The sequence below is a fragment of the Bradysia coprophila genome (genome assembly GCF_014529535.1).
Source record: "Bradysia coprophila strain Holo2 chromosome X unlocalized genomic scaffold, BU_Bcop_v1 contig_128, whole genome shotgun sequence".
Taxonomy (NCBI): Eukaryota; Metazoa; Arthropoda; class Insecta; order Diptera; family Sciaridae; genus Bradysia; species Bradysia coprophila.
The window spans coordinates 2809370-2825596 of NW_023503295.1; the positions used below are offsets into that span (position 1 = coordinate 2809370).

Consider the following 16227-nt stretch of genomic DNA (forward strand, 5'->3'; position numbering starts at 1 on the left):
GGTATCATTTCAGCAACGTTTTCAGCTAATTGCAGATAATTTCGCCAGCCATCAGTCTCTGTAAAAGAAAAATGCTATTTCTACCAATACCATTCGTAAACGTGAAAAGGCTAACTTAAAATGTGAATAGTAATATAAGGAAATTATCTTAGTTCATTCTAACGACAAATTTCCGTTTTCCGTGCTCAGACTCAATTGTTTGTGAAATAGAACGAACTAAGATACGTTACCTTATATAAGGGGCCTGATATTCTTAGCAGGCACCTGCAAATAGTAACTTCGTTTCTTTTTCCCTAGTTTAATTTACCTTTCGATCACTGAGAAATAGATTTCTGTACAAACTCCAAGGTTCTGTGAGAAGAGGTTGTCACCTACGGTGTCAGCTAGCCTCCAAATTCAGTCGATATTTTCTTCTTTCATGCTATTGTAAGTACAACAAAAGTTCTTTATTACGTAAATGGAGATGACACCATAGAATTTGGCTGCTACGGACAACGTGATCAAGTCAGGGGTACAGGCTACGTCGCCTCTGAGTTATATTTGGTAAAGGTCTGGGAATTCTAGAGAATGCCGTAACGTGTCATTGTGGAGTATTTGAAGATTCTTTTTAAAAAAATCAAAAATATTCTTAAAGTAAGCCCGAGAAGACATTTTGAAGATGCTTTACCATTTACTTTTCACCGACTTGCATACATTGTGCGTAATAAAGATAATAAGAGGCGACTATTTTCCGCATTACGATTTTCAATTAAAATTTTTTTAAGAAGGAAGCAAAAAAGCTCAAGAAATAGTCTTTTCATTTTCTTAATTACGAAAAGCGAATGCATTAAATAAAAGAGCACGTTCTAAACGCTAAAAAGAAGTAGAACTAATTAAATTTTTTTAAGAATTTGCTATCAGTCAAAAACACTCAAAAGAGTAAAAGTGACGCAAGTCCCTGTGCATACTTCCAAAACAACTGATATCGCTGGAGGTGACGCATTCTGCGCTTGTACGCAAAAACTGTAACAGCAAAAATTTGACCAAAGAAATTCTAGAAACAAAATTTTACCAAAAAAATTTTGCGTCACAAAGTGGCAGATGGTTCGGACGTATTAGGACATATTCTTGCCTATTTTAAAAAAATTCTTAAAAGTACTTTCCTCAACATCTGCCACTTGTGACGCAAAATGTTTTTGGTAAAATTTTGTTTCTAGAATTTCTTTGGTCAAATTTTTGCTGTTACAGTTTTTGCGTACAAGCGCAGAATGCTTGTTTTGGAAGTATGCACAGGGACTTGCGTCACTTTTACTCTTTTGAGTGTTTTTGACTGATATCAGTTCTTTTGGAAGAATTAGTAGATTGAAAAAAATTTAAAAAATTTAAAAAATTCTGAAAAATTTGAAAAATTTTGAAAAATTTAAAAAAAATTAAATAATTTGGAAAAGTTTGAAAAATTTGAAAAATTTAAAAAAATTTGAAAAATTTAAAAAAAATTGAAAAATTTAAAAAATTTGAAAAATTTAAAAAATTTGAAAAATTTAAAAAATTTAAAAATTTAAAAAATTTGAAAAAGTGAAAAAAAATTGAAAAATTTAAAAAATTTTGAAAAATTTTGAAAAATTTGAAAAGGTTAAAAAAAATTGAAAAATTTACAAAATTTTGAAAAATTTTGAAAAATTTTACAAATTTAAAAAAAAAATTAAAATTATGAAAAATGTAAAAATTTTTTGAAAATTTTAAAAAAAATTTGAAAAATTTAAAAATTTTAAAAATACTAAATTTAGGGAAAAAATTGAGGCGAGCAGAGCTTACCAAATACTAAAAGCGAACAAATTTGTTCTACCATACCAATCCACACACACACACTTAGAGGTGTTCTTATATGGGGCCTATTATATGGGAACTTCGAGGAGCCCTAGCTCCGAAACGAGGCCGGCTCCCCCCAAATTTTTTTTCTGGAATGTCTTAGAATGACGACTAGAATCTACTCCCAAAATTTCAACAAAATCTAAAGAAGACTTTAGAAGATAGGAAACACGGACGGACGGACTAACAAAGTAACGTAGGATTTTTTCATTTCGTTTAAAGTACTGAAATTGACCAAAATGTATGGAAATGGAAATGGCTTCTTGGAAGATTTTTTGCGTGGCCAAATATGCTGCAAGAACGTGTGATAGCTCGTTGAACTCGTACGGATGCCTAGTTTTTTTTAATGGTAATTTGGAGTCATTTGTCTTTGAATTGTAGAACTTCAATATTTGCTGTATATATGGTTCTGCAGTCTACGACAAAAATTTTTTGTTGAAATTTCTTCTAGTAATAGTACTTGCGTCACGGGCGCTATGCTAACGCGCGTCCATGATTCAGAAAAACCGCGGTTAGCCGCGGTTCTTTGACATAAAAAACCGAAACCACGATTTTTCAAAATGGGTTCGCTTTACAATCCCTATCCCAACACCATCAGTTTGTATAAGATACAATTTTCGTACAATTTTACGTAACTTTTTTTCCTGCATACAGACATCGCTTAATCTGAGACGAAAACTACTTACTGCATACCGACTTCATACATTCTTCGTTCGTAATCACTATTACTTTGAGACCTCCATGCATACATTTCTGCAAATGTTTGGTACATTTACAGATTGTATACACGATGGTCACAAGAAACACTTTTTGAGCGAACGAGGCGAACGATCAGATGAAGGTGAAATAGGTGAAGAGCTATACTAGCGAAGTTGGTATGCGGGAAGTAATTTTGATCATTCCACCAATTAAGTAGGGCAAAACTCTCACTATCAAATATTACGTATTTCATGATGATCTCGTATTTCGTGCTGCAGAAAATACGAGATGACCATTAAAATGTTGTCTTCTAATGGACTAATACTCTGAACTAATGAATAACATTTATTTGAGTACGTGCTTGAATGTTACGAAACATTAAGATATTTGGTATTTCTTTGAGAAACTGGCGTCGATAGGAGGTATCGACAGAAAATTCATGTAACTGTGCATTTCTTTCCAATGGGTCAAATGGTTAAAATGACATTTCTTGTGCGAAATTTGGCAATTGAGGCGTAGCCGATGTCGGTCAAGACACATGTGACATTTTCACCATTTTTCATATTGATTGCCAAGTATTTTACTCAAAAACTTGGCATCCGTGAATTAAAGTTTATTTTACCTCACGTTTCTGAGAATTTTTTTTTTTATTATGATTCCCGTAAAGAATACGCAAAAAAATTGGCGATTTGACTATGGTGATTCTTTGCTGGTATTTTCCGACACTTTTTATAAAGAAAATCAAAAGTGTGACACACTACGCGCACGCTTGTTGGTTATACTCGAAACAAATTCTTAAAATGGAAAATAAATTTTATTGAAACCATTGGAACATCATTATCGCCTATCACAACCGCTTATGACGGAATCATGCCACGATTACGTTTGAAGGCAGCACCTTGTCTTCGATTATGGTTCGCTCTTGTCGATTTATTCACATCCTTCTTGTGCCGATTCTGTTGTGTATTCGAATCTTTCGAGCTTCCAGCAACGTCGCCGCTGAAATATAAAAACTTTCTTCAAAATCTATTTCGATTTTTTCGAATATTCTAACGAATGAACCTTGGTGCTTTCGGCTTTGCCGTGCCACGTGCGACGAATTTGCTGTACCGACTTTTGGCCAGACGTTCACGTATCGCCTCCGGATTCTCACAAAAATCTTTGCTCATATCACGCTGATTACCATCATTTGGATCGCCTTCTTCGTCGTCCTCTTCGCCATCATCTTCGTCTTCTTCGTCGACCACAAAATCTTTGGCATTTACACCAACCGCCTTCCGATGCGATTTCGATTCACTTTCCGTCATTCCATCATAACTGTCGTCGTACTCGTCATCGTATTCATTCTCGTTCTCCACGACCAAGCCGTACGACTCGTAGCGCTCTTTCATCGAACGAACGTGCGACTTATCATCTAACAGTGAACTGGCATTTCGATGACCTCCCGGAAATCCTTTTCCCATTTTGACAATGACTTTCGAATTGTCGGCAAAATTGAACTGGTCCAAGAATTTATCGTCGTTAACCGCATGGGATGTTGACGTGGACGGAATCGGTGACACGGAAGGTGTACGCGGTGTGAACTCATCGGCAGGCAAGCCATCACTTTCAATTAAATCCGGTGGCAGATTTCCTTCAAGGTATTCGGCTATAGCCTTTTCCGTTGACTCGTATCGCTGTAGCAGTTTTTCCACAAAATCTGTCGTTAAATGTGGAAATATGTTTAGCACCTCCTGGATTTGTTCGTTGGCATTGGAATTGCTAGGTGGTAGTGCCATAGCACCTGCGACCTCCTCTTCATCTTCAACGAATGCATGCCCATTTTTCATCGGAGCTTGGTGGGTTTGTCCGGAAATGTACGCGTTTAAGATGTAGTCAACCTTGAACATGTCTCTGTATATTATAGTTAAGGAAACCTTGGCACCAAATGATATTGAAGCTTACACAACGTTGGTCAATTTGTGATTTTCTTAAATTCTTTAAAGTGAAAGCTAGTATCACAAACTGACCTATATCGTCTTAAGCGTCGTCTTATTATTCAAAGGATACAATTCTGGGCAGGCCTGTTGCAAAATTTCAATATCACTAGCAACTGGATGCAGTCGTTGGTAATCGATGATGAATATTTGATCGGATAACGCTTCCTGCAAAATGGCCAACAAGCTTTCGGCTGCCTTTAAGCAGTCGCCCCTTAAAAATAGCGTTGACAATCAATTCAGTTTCCTGTTAAACAAATAGAAAGTCATTGACTGCACTTACGGTTCATTCAAAATTTGCTCCAAATAATAATTGCTCAATTGCAGAAAGCTGCCCAGCAGCTCCATGCGCGATTCATTTAAATATTCGAGGCTCTTTGACTCCGGATTTATGGTGTGGATTTGTTGGAACAGTTTCGGTATGACAACATCGTAGAAATTCGTTATACATTGCTCCAATTTAATTTCGAGTGCATACTGTCGGGCTGGCGGAAAAGCAGTCAGCAGTATTCCAACCGTTGCACAACAGTCCAGCGTAAATGTAGCCAGATCGTCGAACGAGGTGTTCGCATCATTTTCATCGCATTTTTGTTGAATGATTTGAAATGACTTTTCCAAATCGCGCAGCGCCGTTGTCAGATCAGAGGCGTACCGTTCGTTGAACGCGAAAATTCTGCTAAACAATTCCGTTAATGCTCCAATGTTCGATCGGCCATAAGCGATTAGCATATCCATTGCCATTGGAATTGTGACAATGTAATTGGTGTAAATTATGTCTCCAAGTTCGGACGCTGACATCCATTCGGACTAATGATATTAGGTCGGATTTTGAAAAAAATTTAGTTCTAAAGGAGCGTGTTTCATACCTCGGATTCCCTTTCAGTTAGCAATCGGTATAGTAAGCTCAGTGTTAGCGTTAGAATGTCTTTGTATATTTGCAAAACATCACTGTTTGATGTCAGGGACGAAACAGGTGTATAGTATGGCATTGCTTCTTGAAGGAATGATGTAACCGAAACAATGCAAGCAGGTTCATGTACCATGTACGACCAGAATCTATAAGTAAATAAAAAAAAAAAACGGATAAATAAGTCGGCAAGGTAAATTGTTACGAAATTTTTGATTAAAGCCCGGAATTGTTTGACTCCAGATCAGTAGTGACTCACTACTAGTGGGTCGAAGTACTTACGTTTAATTTTAAAATTTGATTTAAAATGTTTCCAGCCGTTAAATGGTAAATAGTGAAACAGAAAACAATACCCCTCCCTCATTACTAGAGTCTGGTATGAGTCTTTTGGCATCAATACAGGGAAATAATAGGAGATGGCATACTATTATCATCTTACTGATTTAAACTAAACCTAACGGTCGAATCTGTTTTGACGTCCTCGTCCTTTGCATATCATAGTGACGCAATTCCTTTATCTTACTTACAAAATTACTGATATCGCTGAGGGTGAGGGTTTTAAGGGTATTTTTGACTGATATCACCACTTTTGTAAAAATGCCATTTCGACAACATCAAAAAACCTTATGGAAATTAAAAAATGCTAGAGAAATCAGTCTGAATCCCAAAATCTAGAAACCAATCTTGGTACATCTCACTTTTATTGAAAATAACCCAAATCCACCAAAAAATCCGATGGAAGTTAGGTAGTGCCAGAGGAATCATCTGTCATTCCAAAATTTAGGAACCAACCTTGGAACATCTCACTTATATCGAAAATAACTCAAATCCATCGAAAAATCCGATGGAAGTTAGGTAGTGCCAGAGGAATCATCTGTCATCACAAAATTTATAGAACCAACCTTGAAACACTTCACTAATGTCGAATATAACTCAAATCCATCAAAAAATCCGATGGAAGATAGGAAGTGCCAGAGGAATCATCTGTCATCCCAAAACTTTAGGAACCAACTTTGGAACACCTCAATATTGTCGAATATAACCCAAATCCACCAAAAAGTCCGATGGAAGTTAGGTAGTGCCAGAGGAATCATCTGTCATCCCAAAATTTAGGAACCAACCTTGGAACATCTCACTAATGTCGAAAATAACCCAAATCCATCAAAAAATCCGATGGAAGTTAGGAAGTGCCAGAGGAATCATCTGTCATCCCAAAATTTAGGAACCAACCTTGGAACATCTCACTAATGTCGAAAATAACCCAAATCCATCAAAAAATCCAATGGAAGTTAGGAAGTGCTAGAGGAATCATCTGTCATCGCAAAATTTAGGAACCAACCTTGGAACACCTCACTCATGTCGAAAATAACCCAAATCCGTCAAAAAATCCGATGGAAGCTAGGAAGTGCCAGAGGAATCATCTGTCATCCCAAAATTTAGGAACCAACCTAGTGGAAGTTAATACTTAATGATCCCAACAATTCCCAACAAGAAATACATCCCGAAACAACACACACCATTCACCACATTACCATCCATATCATGCAACAAAATATACAACACACACACACACACATACAAATTGGCTTTTATATGGCATTTGTTTGGAGACTTTGGGGAGCTACAGCTCCCAAGATATGAGTTTTTTCCAACTTTTGAAAATTCCATTCTTATTTTTGGGCCAATATTAGCCTATAACCAAAATTTCAGGAAAATCTGTAGAAACGTTTAGGAGTTGCTGGATCCACTTTTCCATAGGAACTAACTAACTAACTAACTAACGTAGGCGATTTCAGTTATCCGAAAATACGAAATTTTGCTTATTTTCATACAAACATCAATATTTCGAAGTTCAATTTTGAAGCTGCAGTAACGTGTGATAGCTCGTTGAATTCGTATGGCTTCCTAGATTTTTTAGATATTCTAGTTTGGGGGTCGTTGAAGTTAAGGGGGAGAAGTCAAAAAGTTGCTGTTAATATGCTCCGCCGTCCTCAAAAATTTTTTGTTAAAACATTTTTGGTAGTGGACTTGCGTCACGCCCGCTTACGAACGTGCGGGCATGATGAGTCGCACGACTGTGTCCGTTACTAAGAAAAAACTACGGATTTATAACTAAACGAAACGCGTTGATTTACTATGTTCAAAAGAAATGAAGTAATAGATTTTGTGGCGAATCTGGAACGAATTTCAACAAATGAAAGGGCGGAATTTGATTACGATAATTCACTTGACTGAAAGTCAGGGTCTTATGACAGAAAATCGCTGCTTTAATTGACGAAGAATGAAGTTCTAGAGGTTTCCAGCATGACGTGGTGGCAAGTTCTGGAATCGAATTCGATAAAAAGCTTCTTTTTTGTATAAGTTAGAAACAACATTTTCATGCCTTGGGCATAAATTACGGAGTTTTTCTCGTAAATTAGGCGCTCAGCATGAAAAATTGTATACGCATCTGTTGTGGACGGCTTAGTTTGGGCTACAACTCTTGATTGTTTGTGTGGATCAGCTGAAAAAGGGCTGAAGCAAATTCATGCTAAAATTTCCATGCATCTAACTGTAAACAATTTTGATTTTATCCTTTTGATTTTCTACCAAGAATAACCGGGGTTCGATTTCGCTGATCAACAATTAATCTATTTAATTTGTTAAATAAATAATTGTTTGAACAAATGACTTGAAGCCTTTGTTAAATAAAAATACGCAAAATTATCATACACAATACAACATTTTTGCAGTTTAATTCTGTCATTTTCATATCAGCAGAAGCAGCCAATGCCAATTTTCGATAATGAGACGTCTCATTAGAGTATATTTTACGGAAATTATGCTTGGTCACGACTACAAGCGATTTATGAAAAGAGAAGTGGTTGAAATATTTGTTTTAAAACTAAATTGTTTCCCCGACTCCTAACAAAAAAAAAATATTTTCTTTCGAGAGATAAGAAGTTGTCCAATGTGTGTCGTGGTACTTCTTCCATTCATAGGATGTGACCAAATATATTGATTCGAACTACTAGCCACTTAGCTGATATCCAAATTAAATACGAGAAATTGATGCGACAAAATATCTAGCATTGTCTGGCAAAATGACTTGACAATTTTTTATGTTTTTTTTTTCTGAAACGTAAAAATGATTGTACAGATTGCACTAGTGACTGGTCATTTCATCAAAATGAATTGCTAGGTATAAAATGACTTTACCTGAATTCGACATTTGTTATTCGATCAATCAGTGTCTAAGTGAAAAGGGGAATCATGGGTCTCCTATTCAGTGAAACCTCTTCGGATATAATTGCATTTTTGTTGATTGGCTTTTTGGCCGCATATTTCTATGTCAAACAAGCGTATTCATATTGGAAGCGGTTGGGTGTCAAGTATGTGGAACCGACATTTCCGTTTGGCAATTTTGGACCAACCATTTTCCAAAAGAGAGTCGCCGGCGAACTGGTAGCCGACGTGTACAACAGCAGCAATGAACCGTTTATTGGTATGTTTGGCGTGCTTCGTCCATTGCTTGTCGTACGGGATCCGAAACTCGTTCGATCAATTTTCATAAAAGACTTTCAATACTTTGTCGATCGGGGAGTGTATATTGGTATGCGAGTGAAGTGGTATATGATTAGACAGTAAATAATGACAAAAGTTGTGCTAATTTACTTAGATGAAAAGAATGATCCGTTGTCTGGCCATCTGTTTTCTATGAGGGGGGAAGCATGGAAAAATTTGCGTGTTAAAGTAAGATCGAAAAAATCAGTGACAATAAGCCTGATTTTGTAGCCTCATTCAAGGCAATGCATAAACCGTTTCGTTTTTGTTAGATGTCTCCACTGTTCACATCCGGAAAATTGAAGGCTATGTTTTCCACACTGTTAGACTGTGGTACGCCGCTACAGAAATACATCAGCAAAAAAGCTGCAATGAATCAATCAGTTGAGTTTAGAGAACTGGCAGCGAGGTATACAACCGACATTATTGCTAGTGTTGGTTTCGGCATCGACGTGAACACCATCGACAATCCGGACGCCGAATTTCGCCGCTATGGTCGAAAAGTAAGCTTTACTATTACTGGTACGCCAGCACATGAGAGAAACCAGCACATGAAAAGTGAACGCATCCTAACCTCTCTCTTGAGAGAAAGTTGAATTTCTGAAATAAAAAACCGCACATCTCTGGGATCGAACACGGGCCCTCTCCCACATCAGCTCATGACAATTCATGTGAGCTAAATCGTTCTTGCATGAAGTACGGTAATTGTCGAATAGTATTTATCTGGGCTCATTGATTGTACCAATTACTTTTATTGGTTTTGGATGAGAAGGAAGTCTCGGATCGACGTCTTCTTATAATATTTTGAAAGCTTGTAAATTAAGACTTCAAAATCCAAAATACCTCATGGGTCCAAGACTACTGGCCCGAGATATAGCTTCTAGAATTTTTCATTCCATACAAAGGACTTTGTTCCAGAGCTACCAGAAGTCAGCCTTGGACCCATGTCTCACTATGCGCAATCGATAGCTACTAGTGCTAGGCAAATACTGACAAAAAATTGCATGAGTCCAAGCCTCCTGGCCCGAAATATAGCTTCTAGAATTTTTCATCCCATACAAAGGATTTTGTTCAAGAGCTACCAGATGTCAGCCTTGGACTCATGTCTCACTATGCTCAATCGATAGCTACTAGTATGGGATGAAAAATTCTAGAAGCTTTATCTCGGGCCAGGAAGCTTGGACTCATACAATTTTTTGGCAGTATTTGCCTAGTACTAGTAGCTATCGATTGAGTATAGTGAGACATGAGTCCAAGGATGACTTCTGGTGGCTCTGTAACAAAGTCCTTTGTATGGAATGAAAAATTCTAGAAGCTTTATCTCGGGCCAGGAGGCTTGGACTCATACAATTTTTTGTCAGTATTTGCCTAGCACTAGTAGCTATCGATTGCGCATAGTGAGACATGGGTCCAAGGCTGACATCTGGTAGCTCTGGAACAAAGTCCTTTGTATGGGATGAAAAATTCTAGAAGCTATATCTCGGGCCAGGAGTCTTGGACTCATATAATTTTTTGTCAGCATTTACCTAGTACTAGTAGCTATCGATTGCGCATAGTGAGACATGGGTCCAAGGCTGACTTCTGGTAGCTCTGGAACAAAGTCCTTTGTATGGAATAAAAAATTCCAGAAGCTATATCTCGGGCCAGTAGTCTTGGACCCATGAGGTATTTTGGATTTTGAAGTCTTAATTTACAAGCTTTCAAAATATTATAAGAAGACGTCGATCCGAGACTTCCTTCTCATCCAAAACCAATAAAAGTAATTGGTACAATCAATGAGCCCTGATAAATACTATTCGACAATTACCGTACTTCATGCAAGAACGATTTAGCTCACATGAATTGTCATGAGCTGATGTGTGAGAGGGCCCGTGTTCGATCCCAGAGATGTGCGGTTTTTTATTTCAGAAATTCAACTTTCTCTCAAGAGAGAGCTTAGGATGCGTTCACTTTTCATGTGCTGGTTTCTCTCATGTGCTGGCGTACCAATAATGCTTTACTGTGATGTTCAATGCCATTTCCATCTGACTGGATTAATTTTACCAGGCTTTGGAAATGAACTTCAAAAATGGCTTGAGAGCTTTCTCAACATTAATCTACCCAAAATTACAAAAACTGTTGAGCCTCAAGTCAGTAGACGACGATGTGGAAAGTTTTATGATGAATGTGGTGAAAGAGACACTCACATATCGTGAAAAGAACAACGTTTCTCGAAAGGACTTGATGCAACTGATGATCCAGCTACGGAATACTGGTAAAGTGCAAAACGATGGCGATTGGGACACTAAAATTGTTAGTGATGGTAAGAACCGTCAAATAAGCAATCGAAGGACTAGAATTGAAAACTTTCATGTCTTACATGTCTAGAAGCAAAGAAGACGCTGACGTTTAACGAAATATCGGCACAGGCATGGGTAAAACTGAATAAAATGCATAATTCAAGATCGAAACGCCATAACATTTCTCCGCCATTTCTAAGGTTTTCTTTATCGCTGGTTTTGAGACTTCATCCTCGACTCTATCCTTCTGCTTGTATGAATTAGCGAAAAATGCAGACATTCAAAAAAAAGCGCAAAACGAAATCGACGAAATTAAGAAGCAGCACAATGGTCAACTGTCCTATGATGCTGTTGGTGAAATGAAGTACATCGACTGGTGCATTGACGGTGATATTTGCGAACTGAATTACGATTGAATGACGACACGATAAACTCTTTCTTATCGTCTGCAGAAACACTACGTAAATATCCGATAGTTCCGATATTGAACCGTGAATGTGCTCAAACGTATAAAGTGCCAGGCAGTAACTATGTAATGGAAAAGGGTACAGCCATATTGATTCCAGTTCTGGGAATCCAAAGAGATCCGACATACTATCCGAAGCCGGACGAATTCATTCCGGAAAGATTTAAACCAGAAAATATTAAACCATTCGAGGACATGCCATACATGTGAGTCAAAGCCTCTGCACTTACTTCCGTGTAAGATTATTTTTTCTTAAACGTTTACACATTTTACATAAACAAGGCCATTCGGGGATGGCCCTAGAAATTGCATTGGTGTCCGACTCGGAAAATTGCAGACAAAAGTTGGTTTGATTTTGATGCTGCAGAATCATAACTATCACTTAACGGAAAATACATTGGGAGAGTTAAAAATGAGTCCGAAGACCTTTGTGCTGGCACCTGAAGGTGGTGTCAATTTGAAAATGACACCGAGAAGTGTGTAGGCCTCAACGGACCACATAAAACTTTATGTAACGATTCTATATTTGGGTGAAATAAATAGAAACCTTGAAAGAAGATGCAGGAGAATCTTGTTATTCAATTGGAATAGAGGTAAAGTTGCATAGCACAATTGACGCACGCATATATCTTCAGTAAACGGTATTATTACTGTATCCGCATAATACGATGCAAATAGTAGACGATGAGACAGCATTTCGTTTAAGTATACGATGAGCTTCTCTTTTTTTAGTTTAAAATTTAGGAAAAATATCGCAATGTCATTGTCACAGGGTTACGCTTTCTTCTTTGAAATCATGCGAGAAAAGCTGTCTAGGCGATGGTGATATGTACACATAGGACTGCATTCCTAAAGAACAAAGATAAAGTGTAATACAAACGGTTCTGTCTCCTACAGTCTGTCTGACTAAAGATAAACTAACATACTCGTGTACTCCCGGTCTTTATAATAATGTCGAACTTTGTATACCATGTAAAGTGGTGGAATTTGAAGAACTAACATAATATAACCTCAACAATCCCAAAAGTTCAGAAGGGAACCCAATAAAACCTCAGAAATCCTTCATGATACTTACGTTCTACAGCTGGGAACATTTTGTGCATGTGCAGTGACATAATTTTTGGAACTGACCCACTACCACCTCAACAGATCAATAAATCCTGAAGAGAATCCAAAAAAAAAACTCAGAGATTCTTCGAAATCCTTAAATTCTAGAACAGGGAGCATGTTTCCGTGAAAATATGAAACTCGGTTACGCTTTCAGTTACTAGAATTAACAGAAAATACAACTTTAGGTCGATTGTCATGGAAATACGTGTGATTATTTACTCTAAATAAATAATAATTTCGATGCATTTTTGCATCAAGAACATGTGGTGACTTCACTGTTACGGACATATCTCCGGAACGAGCTGCCCGATTTCAATAAATAAAAAACGAAAACATAGCTCTTTAAATTCTCTATAAACCTTTTGAAATTTTTAGCCCCGTACGAAGTACAAAGGGGCTTATAGGATTACGATGCCGTGTGTAATTGATGGAATTCGAAGCAGACGGTAAGGGCAAAGTGTTTGCCTATGTTCATAGATGACGAATCTGCAATAAAAATTTTGTCTGTCCGTCTGTCACGTCGATATCTTGAGTAAATCAAATCCGATTTCAAAAATTTTTTTTCCCTGAAAGATAGTCGAAATAGTGAGGCTAAGTTCGAAGATGGGCATATTCGGGTCGGCCCTTCGTGAGTTAGGGCCACCTAAGTGATTTAAGGTCTTTTGGTGATATTTATGGCAAAATAAACGATGGAAATGTAAATGACACGGCAAATGATAGGTATTGTCAATACCAATCCAGGAAAAAAAAGTTTTTTTAAATCGGGTGAGTGGACCGTGAGTTAGGGCCTTAGAAGTGAAATGCTACTAGGGCCCTATGTGTATTTCACATATAACTCGAGTAAATTTCATCCATTTTTCGTAATTTTTGTTTCATTTGGAAGGTAATCAAAGGCCGAATAGAATGTTGTTGAAAAAAAATTAAATTTGGGTCCTTGGACTAAGGCCACTACTAGGGCCCTATGTGTATTTCACATATAACTCGAGTAAATTTCATCCATTTTTCGTAATTTTTGTTTCATTTGGAAGGTAATCGAATGCCGAATAGAATGTTGTTGAAAAAAAATTAAATTTGGATCCTTGGACTAAGGCCACTACTAGGGCCCTATGTGTATTTTACATATAACTCGAGCAAATTTCATCCATTTTTCGTAATTTTTGTTTCATTTGGAAGGTAATCAACCGCCGAATAGAATGTTGTTGAAAAAAAATTAAATTTGGATCCTTGGACTAAGGCCACTACTAGGGCCCTATGTGTATTTCACATATAACTCGAGCAAATTTCATCCGTTTTCCGTATTTTTTGTTTCATTTGGAAGGTAATCAAAGGCTGAATAGAATGTTGTTGAAAAAAAATTAAATTTGGGTCCTTGGACTAAGGCCACTACTAGGGCCCTATGTGTATTTTACATATAACTCGAGCAAATTACATCCGTTTTTCGTAATTTTTGTTTCATTTGGGAGGTAATCAAAGGCCGAATAGAATGTAGTTGAAAAAAATTTTAAATTTGGGTCCTCGGACTGAGGCCGATATTAGGCCCTTCAAAAAAATAAAATCTTAGGGCGATTTGAAATTTTTGTTTCATTTGTAAGGAACGTCGTACGGGGCTTCGTAATTGCGCTATGCGCAATTTGTAAGATGTACATATTACATAATAATTTTACTTTAACTACATTAACCGGCGCAATAGGCTTACGGTCAAAGTAGGGTGACAGACGCACTAGGGTCACGTACGCAATAGATATACGGGTTTGTACGGGGCTCAGTCGCAGCAAACGCTCCGACTGTTCTGATGGCTCGTTTTTTGCGAATTTACAGTCTTTTCCTATCGGTTTCAGAGATTTTCCTTTGAGAAAAAATTATTTTTCGACTTTGACCAATTTTTTCCGGCATTTTGGATTCAAATGTCAAAAAACAAATTTCACCAAAAAAAACTTAGACTTTTCTCTATAACTTATCCTTTGGAAGTGAATTGATATCTCTTCTCGCCTACGAATGAAAAATCATAGAAAAAACAGGGACATCACGGCCGCTCACCAGAGAACCATTGAGCTGCCGTCTTGGCCCCTCATCAATTTAGAATCAGGAATCGATACGGAACAACCTACAATCATCGTTATAACGATTTTCTAAGATGCACGATTAAGCCCTTTCTTCAGCCTAAGCACTATTTATACAATCCGAACTAACATAATAAAATGAAAAAAGTTTGGAAAAAGTAAAAACTTGACTTTGGGATGGTACACTCTTAGCATTAAGGTAACAACTGTTAAGTTACAATTTTCAATTCACGAGAATCGGAACCCTGAGGCTAGATAATTGAAATACAGTTATTTGTCATGATTAGAGTCATTTTGCGCTAAAGTTGTATCGGTTCATCGACATAATCTTTTAAAGTGCCGCACGATTACGTCAATGATTGATTAAAATATCGTAATGTTTGTGTGTTTCACATAAATGAACTGCAGCATACAACAGAAAGTCTATATAGTTATAGTATACTACAACTGTTGACCTTGAACGTAATTTAAAGTAACTCAAATCTTATCACCGATTCTGAATGGGAAATCGTTTTTCATATCAGCTATAAGCAAACGTACGAGTTACCAATAGAGAAAATGTTGTTTGAGCGCGTGTGAGTGCTGTAGCCTCTCTACGATCGAAGTTTTAACTTTTTCGCGATCTTTAATCAATTTCAATTTATTACCAGCAAACAACAAGGATTTGTCCTTGTACAAATGTTTGGGAGGAAAACCATATTACAGAAAATTTTACTACACAGAATAAATGAGTGAAAAAGAAACGAAAATGCTACTCACCAATACCCTCTCTAGCAAACAAACTTCGTTTTGACGCTGTCAAAATACCATCTTATTCCTGTGTTTGTAGAATCGTACACTGTTGACCAATTTCTAATTTTACATGTAAATTGCAAAGGCTACGTTACATTTTTACCAGCTTAATAAATGTAGTTAGATTGCTAGAGAGGGTATTCACACAATGTGCGAATAGTCATTTTATATTACATTGTACGAATAGCCAATAAGAGACTAATGGCACATTGTGTCAAAATCAGAACTTTTGACGACTTCAGCAGGTTTTTGAAAATATATTCCAGTTCCTTGAAGACGAGCAGCTTAAACATGAAGGCAGTTATATCATAATCATACTCGCAACGCTCAAACTAATTTTTGTCCGTAAACTGTTTCATTATCATTTTTGTTAGGGCAGACAGTATAGAGGAGAGAAAAGGGATTCAACTTTATTTTATGGGTCACAACCAAATCGATGAGATCAATCCAACGTACACCTTTAATGAAATGACGCAACTACATCCGAGCACAAATTCAAACAAGTTTTCGTTTAGATAATAATAAGCTGATTTCAGATAGTAACATC

At 37.0% G+C, this 16227-nt stretch overlaps 2 protein-coding genes across 3 annotated transcripts in view; one reads left to right on the forward strand and one right to left on the reverse strand.

Annotated features, from left to right (window-relative positions):
* Window positions 1-3342: 3342 nt before the first annotated feature.
* Window positions 3343-16227, reverse strand: part of LOC119067653 (activating signal cointegrator 1 complex subunit 2) — a 33840-nt gene continuing 20955 nt past the window's right edge. The window contains exons 4-8 of one of the 2 annotated variants that reach the window (XM_037170752.1): window positions 5390-5579; window positions 4807-5330; window positions 4597-4737; window positions 3610-4440; window positions 3343-3543 (exon numbers count right to left, since the gene is read on the reverse strand). In XM_037170752.1, coding sequence (XP_037026647.1) covers window positions 3405-3543; window positions 3610-4440; window positions 4597-4737; window positions 4807-5330; window positions 5390-5579 — 1825 coding nt within the window. In that variant the 3' untranslated portion in view covers window positions 3343-3404. Of the gene's footprint in view, window positions 3547-3609; window positions 4441-4596; window positions 4738-4806; window positions 5331-5389; window positions 5580-16227 lie in introns of both variants that reach the window. The other variant, XM_037170751.1, reaches the window with a different exon arrangement.
* On the forward strand, window positions 8631-12288 carry LOC119067657 (cytochrome P450 6d3-like). Its single transcript, XM_037170757.1, has 8 exons — window positions 8631-9022; window positions 9089-9162; window positions 9246-9476; window positions 11020-11275; window positions 11341-11387; window positions 11453-11639; window positions 11705-11924; window positions 12001-12288. Exons 1-8 carry the CDS (start codon window positions 8683-8685, stop codon window positions 12200-12202), a joined length of 1557 nt encoding a protein of 518 aa, XP_037026652.1. The 5' UTR covers window positions 8631-8682; the 3' UTR covers window positions 12203-12288.

Excerpts from the sequence above, each read along its gene's own strand:
- LOC119067657 (XM_037170757.1), top strand. The coding sequence starts at position 8,683 with ATGGGTCTCCTATTCAGTGAAACCTCTTCGGATATAATTGCATTTTTG. Across the intron at positions 9,163-9,245 it reads GGAAAAATTTGCGTGTTAAA|ATGTCTCCACTGTTCACATC; the intron begins GTAAGATCGAAA and ends CGTTTTTGTTAG. Across the intron at positions 9,477-11,019 it reads TTCGCCGCTATGGTCGAAAA|GCTTTGGAAATGAACTTCAA; the intron begins GTAAGCTTTACT and ends TAATTTTACCAG.